At 30.8% G+C, this 15,845-nt stretch overlaps 1 protein-coding gene across 1 annotated transcript; it reads right to left on the bottom strand.

Annotated features, from left to right (window-relative positions):
- Positions 1-17: 17 nt before the first annotated feature.
- On the bottom strand, positions 18-14,719 carry LOC139499318 (uncharacterized). The gene is made up of 8 exons (XM_071287986.1): positions 14,581-14,719; positions 11,849-12,020; positions 6,065-6,144; positions 4,636-4,707; positions 3,787-3,801; positions 1,861-1,878; positions 1,456-1,467; positions 18-184 (listed from the first exon to the last, which is right to left on the bottom strand). Exons 1-8 carry the CDS (start codon positions 14,648-14,650, stop codon positions 18-20), a joined length of 606 nt encoding a protein of 201 aa, XP_071144087.1. The 5' UTR covers positions 14,651-14,719.
- Positions 14,720-15,845: the final 1,126 nt, after the last annotated feature.

The following is a 15,845-nucleotide window of genomic DNA, read 5'->3' on the forward strand; positions in this document are numbered from 1 at the left end:
ACTGCAAATAATAAGCCTTATTTGAATCCAGCACTTGCGTGTGCGTAAGCCCATGCTTGGACAGGTGGTGGTGGTGGTAGTGGTATTCCACAACACTGACCATCATCGTACTTCTCGCAACCTTGACATGGAACATCTCTCCGGTCAGTAATGGGGCAATTCATTGGTCGGTTACAACCCATTGCTAAAAATTAGAAAAGAAACAAAAAATCAGGAACAATATCAAGTATTGGTCGATTGCAACAATTACCCCCAGCTTTTGGTGGGGAACGTGTTGCTTAGTCATAAGTTTTCTATGGTGTGTCTTGTGTATTATTCAATGTCTGTTTGTCTTTTTCATTTTTATCCATGCTGTTGTCAATGTATTTTCGATCTATGAGATTGACTGTGCCTCATGTATCTTTCGCCCTTCTTTTACAACCCATTGCTAATGAATAAGAAAAACAAATTAATCCCATCAGTTACATACTACATGTTTTAATCGAAGATAAAACTATTGCTATTGAATTAGAAAGGAACAAATATGGTATTGTATATTGTTAAAGACCGTACTGTGACCTATAGTTGTTAATTTCTGTGTCATATGGTTTATTATAGAGAGTTGTCTCATTGGCAATCATACCACATTTCATTTTTATAAATATAACATAAGTAACAAGACATTTCATTGGTCGATTACAACTATTGCTTCTGAATACATATACTAGGAATGGGTAATGTCTTGCAAAGAGATGTCTGATTTCTAGATGTATATAATGAAAATCAAGCCTTTATATGGCGACTGGTTAGACATATTATCATTCTATACGACAGACAAACCATAAATCTGAAAGATTTACCAACCCTTTTGCCCCAATACATCATTTAATGTGTTCCAACTAAATATAAAGCCATCTATGAAAGGCATTACTCGACTTACGAAAGGTATATTTTATATAGCCTAGGTGGCGATATATGCAATGCACGTGGTGTTACCCGGTGTTACAGAAGCAAGGGTTTGACTCCAATTGAGGAAAGAACTGGTTGACGAAATTAGCAAAACTAATCCCAACTAAGCTTATGGCGATCAAGATCAGGGAAACGCAGGACCGAAACAGGGATATATTAAACAAGTTGATTGATCTTGCTTTCGTTTTGAAAAACACTTGTCAAGTTGAATGCGAGAAATATCAGTAAGATTTTCAAATAAACAATTGTTTCTACAACAATGTCCCTAATGGTCTTTTGTATGGTAACTTTCAATAAATGATATATCTTTGTTTTGGATCAATATTCAAGGATACATTAAGTTTTTAGTTTTCTATGTTGTGTCTTGTGTACTGTCTGTCTTTTTATTTTTTAGCTATGGCGTTGTCAGCTTTTTTGTGTTTTTGATCTATGAGTTAAAATATCCCTCTGGTATCCATCCACCATTTCTTAAATACTGAAATTATTTTGTTTGATTGTGGTACTTACGTGGTGGCTTCACTGCAAATTAAAAAGAAACAATTGAATACACAGTACAATGAAGGTATGCAAATCTATTTAACACAGATAAATGTGGAATACAAAAAATTTTGTGCAACAAATATTTTAAAAAAAAATTACTCGTAAAATAAGTCTCACATTTATTTGCTGTTGTTTATAAAATCTATAATGTTTATATTCAATTACGATACGTTATCAAAAACAAATAATGCAAGAAAACAGCTTCCATTTGGGAAAGTATTTAAAGCAAAACAAGTATACCGATATGTTATGATCCTGAACGTATGAAACGTTTTCTTTGAGATATTTAACTTTTTGTAAAATTCGAAATAGAAAGCAGATGTGTGCACTGTATACACAAAAAAATTGTAGAAATATCAAATAAATACTTACAACATTTTGCAAATTTCACTGAAAATAAAAAAAATATGCATTAACTAAATTATGTTGATATAGTTTAATTTTAGATAGTAATCTGTGAATATACTGGTAGATCATAATAAGTATTAAAAACTACATAATAATATTTTTCAAACTTTAAAAATTCATTTAAAAGCATATCAATCTACAATTAAACAAACAAGCTATTATAACAGTCAGAGTGGAAATCAATCTGCTTGAAATTAATACTCTGAATCAACGTTACGCTTACTCTGACCTGCCAATGTCAAGTTCTACTTGTTTTATTGATGTGAACGAGACATTGGCTGATATACATTTTGACCAAACACAACGTTTTAAAATGATACTGGTCAAATGTCTCAGTTTCGACATGTTTAAATTGCATATTGCCAGTGGTATTTCTGCCTTAACGTTTTTATTTTATATTAACCTGTTCAAGTATCTATAAAAATAAACATAATTTCGGAACTTTTAAGTCATTTTACTATTTTATCATTTTTAATTTCAAGTGCCACATATTAATTGTTATCATTCATTATCTTTTTAAAGGAAACATACATGGATAATCTACTTTGAGACTTTCCCCCCAGCATTTTCCTATATACATGTCCTATGTTCTCCTTGAATAATGTACTATTTGTCTATTTATTGCCATATTGTTTGCATTTAAAAATAGATCCGATATGTTTACATTATAGTTCTACTTGTTGAAACCAGTTTGAATTTGATTATTCCTATTTTAGCTTGTTCTCATATTCCATATATTAAATCGCAGAACTGGTCTAAACCCAATGGCTAATTACTCAGGGTGGTTGTATTTAACCCGAATATCCGAAAACAAGAATTGCGCTAAATATTTGCCACTTGGTGTAACACATAACATCAATTAATTAACAAACAAATATGTAATATATGTCTATTTCTGTTGCAAACAATCAAGCAATCAATTAGTTCAACCAACCAATCGAAATAACGTTTTATGATTAATAACGTAAAATAATCAAACATGACGAGATTAAAAGCTAAAAAAACCCCAAGAAATGACGGATTTGTCACGTTATGAGATACTAGTATAATAAAACGTGGAACCAACCAATGAACAAAAAAATCCAACCTAAACATAGTTGGAAAGACGTTATTTACCAATTGTTTTATATTTATTTGTAGCAGTGTTAGAAAAAATTTAAGTGCACCGATGTGATTGAAAATATATGCATACATATTATGAGATGATCCTTTATTTTAGTGTCTTAACTGTCGACATTCGTTTATCAATTGTCAACGAGAAACATTTACCTATCGGGTATTATTTGCATATATGGTTCCGTTTATCTCGTTTTTTTTACTAAAACTTTTATGATTTAATTTGATAAAATCAGGAAATTAGCTGAAGGTCGAATTATCAAAAGATGCTTTAATTGACTGCTGTACCCCTAATATTTTTGACTTTTTTATCTACTATGTCTGTTTGTTTTGTTCTCACATCGTTGTCAATATGATACAATTTTATTCAGCTATCACACAGCAATATAACAAGGTTTAATTCACCATTTTCGATATTATGAAATTCCTGTACCAAGTCAGGAATATGACAGTTTTTATCCATTGGTTTGATGTGTTTCAGTTTTTGATATTGCCATTTGATAACAGACTTTTCGTTTTGAATTTGTCTCGGAGTTCGATATGCTTGCTATTTTGCTTGTATGCAAATGATTGATATGATTTCATTTAGAATTATCCGTATGAGTACACTGTTGGCCAGTGACTTGTCATAACCTTGTGATTAAAATCTATAAATATCTCGAATAGCCATCATAAATACACTGTAATTAATCGACATGCAAATATCATAGTAAAAAGTGTTATTATCATACATAAAAAGCGTTCACATTACACAACCAGTAAATGTCTACTTACGTGATACTCCTTTAGCTGAAGCAAAAGTAAAAAAATAAATTATGAGAATAAACATCAAAACATAAAAGCGAAAAGAAAGTAATTTAATCGTTGCATCTATTGCAACCGCATTTGGAAGATGACGAACGTATTAAACATATTTTATATTTGAAATAAAGTATCAAAATGGACATTGATACTACTCTACCAATTTTTGTGTCTAGCAAAAATGTTTCGTCTTATCACTTTTCTGCTACAGCCTTCTCATATTATACATAATTTCTGTCCTTCCGTATTAAATTACGCGGTGGTCTTCTTGTTCATTGTTTATTTTTCTATATGGCGTCAGTTCGTGCTTTCGATCACCACCAAAGTGAAGCCGAAAGACATGTATTTTCTGCTTATCTTCTAAACATTTAGTAGTCATAATTAAGAGCCAGTACTAGACAGCTCTAAGTCAGAACAGTGTGTATTGAGAGTATGGTATGCCGACTTTCGAACTTTTATACTACTATGTAGGTATGTTAACTATTGCTCAGCCTGTTCGTGAAGTACTGTGCAAGGTTTAAATTCACACCACAATGATATTGTCTCGTCCTGAATATAAATTTGCTTTCTCTGTATAATAAACAACAATGCATCACCAATCTCCTAAACTCTTATACGCCCTTTTTCTATCTTCCCGCGGTTGCCTTATCAACCCTTGATATCTATAAAATATCGTATTTATTTTAAAAAGTCAAATACGCAAAAATATCTTGTAATTATCTATGTTGCAATTGATATCATCGTGACTTTTAATGTTCTGACATTAAGTTAGATATATTTAATTAATATAATTAGGAACAAGACGATTATATAGATACTAACCTACATAAACTATTGGTCTCATATACTTTGGCGAACAAATGGCACAAACAGTTGGAGGATGTTTGTATGTTCCTATAACACAAATATAAAATAAAATATATATACATATTATATATCTAATTCTGTAAGTATGATTATTTTTCTCTCAAATTAAAATGACAATAAACATATGATATAAAACATATAAATGAATTGAAAGTTTATGGTGTCTTATTGGTTGTTGTATGGTTATGTCGGATTATAGAATGTTTTTCTCTCGAAAAATATACATGCTTAAAATGTGTTTAAACGACCACTAACAATTGAGTGGGAAGCAGATCGGATTTCTATTTAAATAGTCGTTGAATATAACCATAAGAAGATGTGATATGACTTCTACATGTTCTAATGAGACAACTATCTACTTATGTCCAGCTACACACATAAATTCAATTAAAGGCAACTCCCATTCTGTGCGGCCTTCAACAATGGGGAAAAAGAATAACATATAGTCAGCTATAAAAGTCCTCATGATAAATGGAATGCAATTGAAAAATCTAGTTTATAAAAAATCGTAAACGAAAAACAAAAACCAAATACAACACTCCACATGCTGAACAGCCATACCATTCCGGAAGGGTAAGCAGATCCTGCTCCCAATGTGGCACCCGTCGTGTTGCTTATGTGATAACAAATCCGGTAAGTAGTCTAATTCTGTAGGTCACATTCATGAAAGGGAAGGGCATTGTAGTTACGACGTATTAAACTTTCCCAATTTAAAAAAAATGGACTTAAATCACAAATATAAGAGTAATCATAGTTTGGACGTCATTTGAAACAATACAGTTTAAAAAGTATGACCAACTAGGCAAGAATTAGTTAGATTACACCTTTGTCATAACAGCGTAGAGTTGAGAAAAAAAGAGGGATGAATATGATTGAGAATGATCTATCTTTTTTTTTATATCAAATAGTTATTTCTTTTACAATAAATTTAACCAAAATAAAATTGCTAATTATGTTTATTAAATGGTAAGATTATAATAAAAATCTCTAAATGAAACAAATAAACATGTTTGAAATAATAAGCAGTACAATGTACTTAGTTCCGTCACGTGTTTACACGATTATTGGGAGTTTCTAAAATTGAGTTTGACCGGTTCAACTTAAAGCTAACTTTCTTTATTTATGGAACTGTTATTTAAATTCCGTTCAAGATCATTCGTCGTCATCGTCGTAATAAGTTAACCTGTTATCTACATTTATGATGATATACAATATAAGTCTATTCCTTAAGGAAGACATTTAACATGTTTAAATTGTAGTATATTTTAGCTATACTTCACAGAAAAACAGTTCAACAATAACACATGGAAAAGTAAACATACAACAAGCATTTAGATGCAAGTATGCATGTAGATTGTTGCCAGAAAAAAAATTAAATACATACTAAACTTGCTCTCGTACACCCACGTGATCTTTCCTGAGAGTTCTACTTCCTTCACACATTGATATTGGTTGCCATTGCGACTGAAAAAAATACTGTACATATATGTTGTGACTAAAGATATATTATCTTTTTATGTAATTCAATTGGAGTAACATTATGCAGTGCGTACATTCTTAAAAAACAACTTTTCAAAAACAGTCACCACTTTTTCATAATTCATATGTTATTTGTGGCTGACGAATTAGTAGAAATTTGAAGACAATCCTTTTTAAAATTATACTTAGTTATATACGGCATACACAACGATTCTTTGATTGATATTTCTGTATATGAAAATAAACTTGTATCAAACTGTTATTAATTCTATTATTTAAATGTGAGAATGGAAATGGGGAATGTGTCAAAGAGACAACAATCCGACCATAGAACACACAATAGCAGAAGGTCACCAATAGGTCTTCAGTGTAGCGGGAAATTACAGCACCCGGAGTGGTTTAATATTAATAATAATTTCATTGTTCAGGCATATATCTAACATAATCATTGGAGAGTATATCATCCGACTATAATTGCCCGTCGACAAAAATTTGGTCAAACCAAGATAAAATAAGTTCAAATCAAATGAATGACAAATAACTGTTATCTATTCATTGTCACTATACGTTACATTTTATTACCGTCACAGTAATCATTACATAAATCATTTTCTATAAGTATGATAGTTTTATTATTAGAATGCTTAAAATAGAACAACTGTGTAAATTATTAGATCGACAATTACACCATTCTTAAAATAAAAAATAAAAAGTCTATACAATACACGATGATGTATTACTATACCCCTATCGCGTTCGTTGTTTCGGTTTGCTGTTCGAGTTTGTTGCATTCCGTTAAAACATGTTTGGGAACGTTATTCATGCGTCACTTCCTTTTTTGAACGAATGGTTTAAAAAAATATATTGCACAATTATTTGCCAAATGAAATTCTTATAATTGATAATCAGCACCACTATCATTAGGGAATTGTGAATAAGTACCTACTGAACGAACATTATTTCTAGATTATCATTCATAATGAAGTACACGCTTGGTGAACTTTAAAGGAGCAGGGCAGGCAATCCCTTCTTTCTTGTAAAGGAGATATGCTAGCAATTGTAGCCAGCATTATACTATTTAGAGGCTGAAAATATTATCAGTATAGAAAATAAAAATCAATGCCCTAAATAAGCGAAATAACAGTGTATGTTTGATGTTTGGTATAACGTGAATATTTCATGATTGCGTTTGATTATAGTAAATTTATAATCAAGGATTTTCTTAAACTAGCCAAAGAATGATTAAGTAACTAGTAGTTTACCGTTGATTAAAAGTCGTAAATCGAATAAAGAACGAACATTCTTGTGACTGTCAAAACTTATCATTTAAGTGTTCATTCTTTTTCCTGATTAAAATCATACATCTTATTTGGTTTCATATTTATATTGTAATTATTATAGATAGAATAATAAGTAGCTATATAACGATAATAACAGTAATAAATAATAATGAAAAAAATGAAAAACTTTAAAACATGAATGTTGATTGAAGGACTTGTTTTGTAGCAACATTTTTCTTTTTATAATATAATAGTTTTCATATGTTTAAAATTTAATGTAAAAGTTGTATGTAATAAATCAGACGTATTTCGCAACAAACATTTTTGAAGTGTGATAAATTCTTCGTGTGCACTTGTCGTGGCGATGTATAGTGTTATGTTTTTGTTTAACAAATCAATAGATACGATTGGGGTAGGTTCTTTTCGTTGCCGCCTCTTTGTGCTTGGTTATAATCACATAAATGAGAATCAAATCTCGTAAAATATTTGTAGTGTTTGTTTAATGTTTTCTTATAATGTGAAAAAGTACTATTGCATTTGATTAAGCATATTTGCTGTACAGAATATATTCTTCTTATACACTTGTCGTGGCGATCTATAGTTTCATTTTATTTTATTAAAAACAAAATTCCAATGGGACAATCTCAATCCACTTGACACAAAAAAAGTATTTCCGAACACCACCCAAAAAGTATATTTAAACTTTCTTAATATAGTATTTGTTCAAATAAACCATACCAACAGATGAACCGTCTCAAGGACCGAAAATCGAATTATAAAGACATTTAACGGTCGATCGGATTAAAAAAAAAAATAATAATATATTTTATTCACATGTGTGTTGAAATCATAAATAGCAATATTAAATGATGTAATGCTCAATATTGTGCTTATTAAAATGACTTGTCCAGAATATTAACTGTTTAACTTTCAACGAAAGCAATTTACTCTTTTATATTGATATGCACATATTTATGTTGTTGTTTATCTGCAAATATTAAAAGGACATCATTTACACTGTATGCAAAATAATTCCACATTAAATAATCAAAAGCAGATCACGATTTATTAATTTTGAATGCATATTGTGTGGACGTTAATTAAAAAAATGTCAAGCATCCACACCCAAGTCTTAGTCATATTACATACCAGACGGCAATTCAAAACTGTGAAATGCAAATTCAGTGTATATTTTTATTCGTGCCAGTCACACAAAGAAAGGCAATACCGAATGATCAAGGTCAGGATGTCACAATAAACTTCGAAAACATCCTATGTTTTAACCATTATTTCGTAAAAGTACTGAAAACACTGTCTTTTCACATCAAAGTTAGCACCGGTTAACCGGTCAATTGGTAGGAAGAAACCAATAATAACCATCAAAGTAAAATTATTCGATTTGCAATAATTTTTGTTTTAAAAGTCAATTTGACTTCATAGGTATCGAAACAAATGACAGTTATTGTTACATCTTATCTTCCAAGAAGACGAAATCTATTCAACAATAGCTACATATCATTCAGTAAGCATTAGGTTATTTAATAATACCAAATTATTCATAAAAAATACTACTAAAAGAGCACAAACAACGAATAATGTCCAATTGCTGTCTTTTAACGATATATTAGTGACCAATTGACGTTAGAAAAACTGAATGCCGAAAGTGATTTACTAACATTTTTATTTTATTTTGGAGGATTTGTTTTAAAAATACAATGTCTGGACTCATTGCGCAATTGACTTCTTAAGTTGCAATCGATTTGAAATTATTGTATAGTATTATGTATTAACAGTGTATGTTTTTTTATAAAGAAAACAAATCTACAAGAACACAAACAGCAATTGTATGATTCGCACATATGGTCAATTTTGGTCGATGCGGTCAAATAATTTTGTTGTACAAGTCAGCATGAGGTAACAAAACACAATGAAATGTGATTCCGTATCTATATTTTAAATAAAAGGAGGACATGCTGGCACCCTAAATTTTTCCGAACAAAAATTTGTTGTTATTGTACTACAATATTGCTGTCATTTGTATTACACATTGAATCCTGATAAAAAAATGTGGCTGATTTATTTTGCAGGTATATAGATTTATAAATTAAATCATATGTGCACATATGGTCATTTTAGCTACTTTTTTTAATTTTGGATCCTCTTTGCTCTTCAACTTTGTACTTGTTTGGCATAATAAATATTTGATATGATCATCACTGATGAGTCTTATGTAGACGAAACGCGCGTCTGGTGTACTAAATTATAATCCTGGTACCTTTGATAACTATTTAACCCACTGAGTCGATGCCACTGCTGATGGAGGTTTCTTCGCCAAGGGTATCACCAGCCCAGTAGTCAACATTTCGGTGTTGACATGAATATCAATAATGTGGTCATTTTCATAAATTTCCTGTTTACAAAACTTCGATTTTTTCGAAAAACAAAGGATGTTCTTATCCCAGGCATAGATTACCTTAGCCGTATTTGGCACAACTTTTTTTGGAATTTTGGATCCTCATTGCTCTTCAACTTTGTACTTGTTTGGCTTAATATATATTTGATATGAGCGTCACTGCTGAGTCTTATTTAGACGAAAAGCGCGTCTGGCGTACTAAATTATAATCATGGTACCTTTGATAACTATTTACACCACTGGGTCAATGCCACTGCTGATGGACGTTTCTTCCCCGAGGGTATTATCAGCCTAGTAGTCAACATTTCGGGGTTGTACAAGTCAGCATGAGGTATCAAAACTACTGAAACTTTGTTACATATCAATAATTTGAATAAAAGGAGGACATGCTGGCACCCTAAATTTATGCGAACACAAATTTGTTGTTATTGTATTGCAATATTGCTGTCCATTGTTTTATACATTGAATCCGGATATGAAATATATGGCCGATCTATTATGTGGCTATACATGGTATATATATTTACAATTTAAAGTGCACATATGGTGAGTTTTTGTCGATGCGGTCAAATAATTTTGTTTGACAAGTCAGCATGAGGTATCAAAACTACTGTAATTTTGTTACGTATCAATACATTGAACAAAAGAAGGACTCTTAATATGTGCAGACAAAATGTTGTAGTCATGCGTTTTAATGATGCTTTCATTTTGTATAAGAAATTCTATCCTGAAATTAAAATATTGCTGATTGTGGCTACATAGATCAAGGACGTATAATAACAAGGACGTATAATAACAAGGACACATAACTAACATAACATGTGGAATATATATGCAGTGTCCGTTATCATTGTAACCAAGATCGGTTTTTAATTTATAGATTGAAAGATCACAGATATATTTGTGTTACAAGCAACGTTTTATGCGTACTTTATTTTCAAATATTTGTATTTAATCCTGTTTATATAACGGCAGTATTAATTTTACTTTATTTTCGATGTTAATACTACGAAATAAAGATATTGAAACATAGGTTTTAAAAAATCGATATAGAGCGGTCCTGGTTACAAGTTAACTTAGTGTTGAGCAGACCAGTCAAAAGTTAACTTGGGAACAGGTCTGCTCAACACTTGGATTTGTCAAAGCAAAAGAAAACTCATGTTAACTTTGTGGCAGGACTGGTTTCGAAGATAACTTCTGTTAACTTATGACAGGGCTGGTTCGAAGTTAATTTAATCAATAGCGGACCTGTTTCCAAGTTAACTTTTTGGCAGACATAAAAAGAGTCCTAGGACCAAGTCAGCTTTTCAAGTTAACTAGATTCTGGTCCTAGGACTAGTAAGAGCAGTCCTAAATCTGGTCACAGGTTAACTTTGACCAGTCCAAATGACTGGTTATCAAGTCAACTTGCTATACAGGTTAGGAATGCACCCATCTTATCTAACAATGTTCATCCTTGACTTTAATTTAACAGTTATTACGACGCACTAAGCAATATCAGACATTACGTGTTATATGTTTTTGAATTAGAGATTTAACACCCTTATGTTTTGTTAGTGCAGTAAGGTCGTTAATTAATTTTGGTGTTTTAATTAATGACAACCCCGTGTAAACAAATGTTGGCTTATTCTACATAATTACGTTAATTTTCATTTAAGAGTAAATAATGATAAAGAACCATACATATTAATAATGAGGGATGAATAAACTAACTGTTCATCTGAGATAAACCCTAAAAAGCCTCTTGCTGGTTACATGAGTTATCTCCCATGAATACAACGTTACTTGCGAACGTGTTTTAAATGTTTAAATTTTAAAAATGATGTTAACTTATTTGAATACCCGTCTTCGTATATCATTTTTATCAGTTACACATTACCACTTTTTTTACCTTCCATTTTGTTTGCTTGCTTAGTGTTCTTTAATTTCAACTTTAGGTAGTATGGATATTTTTGGAGGGAGATAATTTTAAAATGGATAAAATATATATTGATACCTTAAGACAGTGAATGGTCCGCTTCTCATGTAACATTCTTGCCTTTCCTGTTTGCTTCCACGACTTCTGATCAGATATGACGAGTTATAGCGGCAAAACTTAAATGATCCGAATTGACTTGTGAAGGTTTGTTTCTCTCGAACAGCGCATGGGAAATTGCAAAGTGAATCAACTGAAAATCAAATGAAAACAGATGAATACATATTTAACATAGATTGCGTGTGTAAATGTTTAATACGAAACCATTTAGTTCTGTACATGTAATAACAACGGACCAGCCTGATAATGTTGCTGCCAGCACCAAATAGACTGGATCAATATGTGACTCCATCAAAACCTCAATGGGATGGATATATTAACTGCCTCCTTTAGAATGTACAGATGCTGTCTTACTTTTGGAGAAGAATGTTTCATCTTTAAGACCTATTTGATATTGAAGTAATCCTGCCCTTTTACTAATGAATAATGCAACAAAAGTATACCGCTGTTCGAAAGTTATAAATCGATTGAGACAAGACAAATCCGGGTTACAAATTAAAATAAGGTAAACACATCAACTATAAGAGGAAAACAACGAAACAACAGCAACAATGAAGTTCAGGAAAAAACCTAAACGACAATGCAACACACACAGAAACGAACTATACGATAACAACTGCCATTTTCCTGACTTGGTACAGGACATTTTAAGACAAAGTGGTGGGTTAAACCTAGTATTGCTGCTAACCAAACCTCGCATTTTTATGGCACTACAAAATTTAACACTAAAACGACAACCTTACATGACAAGAGTACAGATAAAAAAAATTCAAGAACATTCAGGACAGAGAAATACACAAACAAAAAATCCCCAACAATTCCCCCCCCCCCAAAAAAAAAACCACAACAAAAACACCATTACAATAGGACATGCATGAAGATATCAAAGGTACCAGGCTTATAATTTAAGACATCATCAGTGAACTCGTCTACATAAGATTCACGAGTTACGCCCAGATCAATGTCACCCATTTTTTGTAGAACATTAAATTATTAATTCTTTATAAAACGTTGTGCCAAATACTGTTAAGGTAAATTGTGCCTGGGTTAAGAAAATCTTTATTATTTAGAATAATTCTTGATTTTGCAAACAGTAAATTTATAAAAATGACCATATAATTGATGTTCCTGTCAACACCGACGTGATGACTAACCACAGAATGAAAACGAACATATGAAACAAAATAGGACAGCCCATTAAACAGCTCAAAAGAACCATGCATTTTCACCGACTGGATAACGCTACAAAATGACGTCATAGGTAAATTTCAAAAAGTTTGATATAGTTCAAAATCAGGTTTGTAATTATGGTATTAGATTTATATTATAACGATTACAATTTAATCAATATAGAATTGTGTTATCAATTAGATAATTAATTGTATGTCTGTATTTCTTCTGAATCAAATTTTAACACAAATAACGTTCACATTTTGAACAACTCAAAGTGTAAAGAAATGGAATCAAATGGAGTAAAATTTGTGATAAACAGATCATATCATTGGATTATCGATATCGCCGATAATACACGTATCATCCCATGACTCAAAGCGGACCTTTTTGCTAAACAAGGATGTCCATTATCAACTATGCTATTTAATTTCTATATAAATGACCTAGTTTTATCTTGAAATCATTGAGTGTGGTATTGATATTAATGATGCAAACTTTTGTATTTTACTTTATGCTGATGATGTGGTGATACTAGCAAATGATGAAAAAGAATTACAAACAACGTATTAGATATATGGTGTGGGGATAATAGTATGACTATTAATTCCAAAATAAAGTCACATGTTTAATTTAAATGTGGGAATGCTATAATTCCATATTCCAATATTTAAACATATCTAGGTTTAGTTGTGTTAATATTTAAATTATAATGTAACTGCTAAAGCTGTGGCAGCTTCTGCAAATAAATCACTTGGCCTTGTTATAGCTAAGTGCAAAATCTTAGGTGTTACTCAAAATGTCTTTCCAAAATCGTATCCTTTATATGACGATTTTGGAAAAAAATATTTGATAAAGAAACACATTTTAGAAGTGATTTTATGTCTTTTGATGATAAACAGAAATCATTGTTTTTATTTACAGATTATAATATGATTCGTAGCTGTGCCAAAGCCTGTAATCTTATTTCAAATAGAAGTAGAAATGTTTTATACTGTAAATAATGATCTTATAAATATGTTTTATAATAGGTGAATTATCTATATAATGTTTTTTATGATATAGTCTTTTAAAATTCTGTACAGAATGGCTCTCTATATCTATATATTTTTACACTAAATGTGGTTTTTTTTGGTGAAAAAACATGAACTGCTGGCCTGGTCGTCTTTTGTCTGACGTCACAATTTCAAATTAAGAGGAAATAATAATGTGTCGTCTTATTTGATTAGAACCAATTAAACTAACCATACAAAGTTAATCACCCATTTTTTGTAGAACATTAAATTATTAATTCTTTGTAAAATTAAATTATTTTCCTTCCAACTATCTTTGTATGATTACAAATTGAAAGCAAAAAATACAGTCAAATAAAATACTATAGGGATCTACATAAAGATATTTCATTATTTAAGTTTTTCATCGCTTGGTGTCCATTTTGTTGATTAATACACATACATTGTTATGTTTATTTTTATATTTTTATATTTTGTTTTTTTTTGTATAAATATAAATAATCCACTTACCCAAAACAAACAGTAAAGGAAATAACAACACAACAAATATTGAAGAACGACTCATCGTCTTTATGATCATGTTAACAAAAATGAATTGAAATAAATGTAAAAACACACACAGAACAATAGGAGATGTCTAAATCACTTATGCAATACTGTCACGTACATATGATTATACATTATACGTAATGGGATGTTACCTGCAAAATACATTGACAAATTATGCAAACATAAATAATAAAGTTCAGTCTAATGATGAGAAGGTCACTAAACCACACTACATAACATAAAACAATTTGGACATTGATAGCTGAATATGTCAATCTATGATACGCTTATTTTTTCTTTGTACGATCTTAAAGATGGTGTTTGTCACTATCTTAAACAAGTACAACACATAATGTGTGTGGTTATTAAAAAATGCTTTAAAAAGATAAAGAACACATGTTTGAAATTAGTTCATTGTGTCTACATTGTTGTACGAACTCAGGAAAAAGCTGTTTGAAATATCATGAAATGAAAATGTTAATATTATTTACATTTTTACATTGATTGATTATTGGATTGATTGGTGTTTTACGCCACTGTCAGCAGTAATGTGATAATTTGTGGCGGTCAGATTAAATTGTTTAGGAAGCAAGAGTGTCTGATGAAAACCACAGAGCTTCGGCGACAAACTGATTATCCTTGTATTACGGCAAACCTGGTATAAATTTTTACGATTGTTAAATCATTATAAAGCTATTGGTTAATTTGTGTAAGTCAATCCGTTCGAGGAAATAGAGATTATTTTTACACGACTGTATAATTATAAGTTAATCACTTCCTTTTGTAATGAAATACAGAGTTCATTTATGCCCTACCAGATGCAGGGTTACGCTTTTTTTATTTCTAGCACTGGATATACAAAGCCCGCACCGAGTTTTTTTGTCAATTCAGGGTAATAAGATAATATTTATATTTTAACACTAAACATGCACCTATTTCATGTATTTCCTTTGAAAAAATCGGAATAAAACAGTTCGTATTACTGTGGATTTATTAAAATTCGTTGGATACTAATTTTCGTGATTTCGTCGGTAAAGTGGTACCACGAAATGAAATGTTCAACGAATTACATTTTACCTTTAGGAATGTATGCAGACTTTGTCAAAACCAAAAAATTCAATATCCACGAAAATACAAGTTTTCCTCAAACCACGAACATTTGGTACCAATGAACATAAATGAATTAAGAGTATATGGTTTTTTTTTAAAGTTAATATGGAAATAAT

The sequence above is a fragment of the Mytilus edulis genome, chromosome 12 (assembly GCF_963676685.1).
Source record: "Mytilus edulis chromosome 12, xbMytEdul2.2, whole genome shotgun sequence".
NCBI lineage: Eukaryota > Metazoa > Mollusca > Bivalvia > Mytilida > Mytilidae > Mytilus > Mytilus edulis.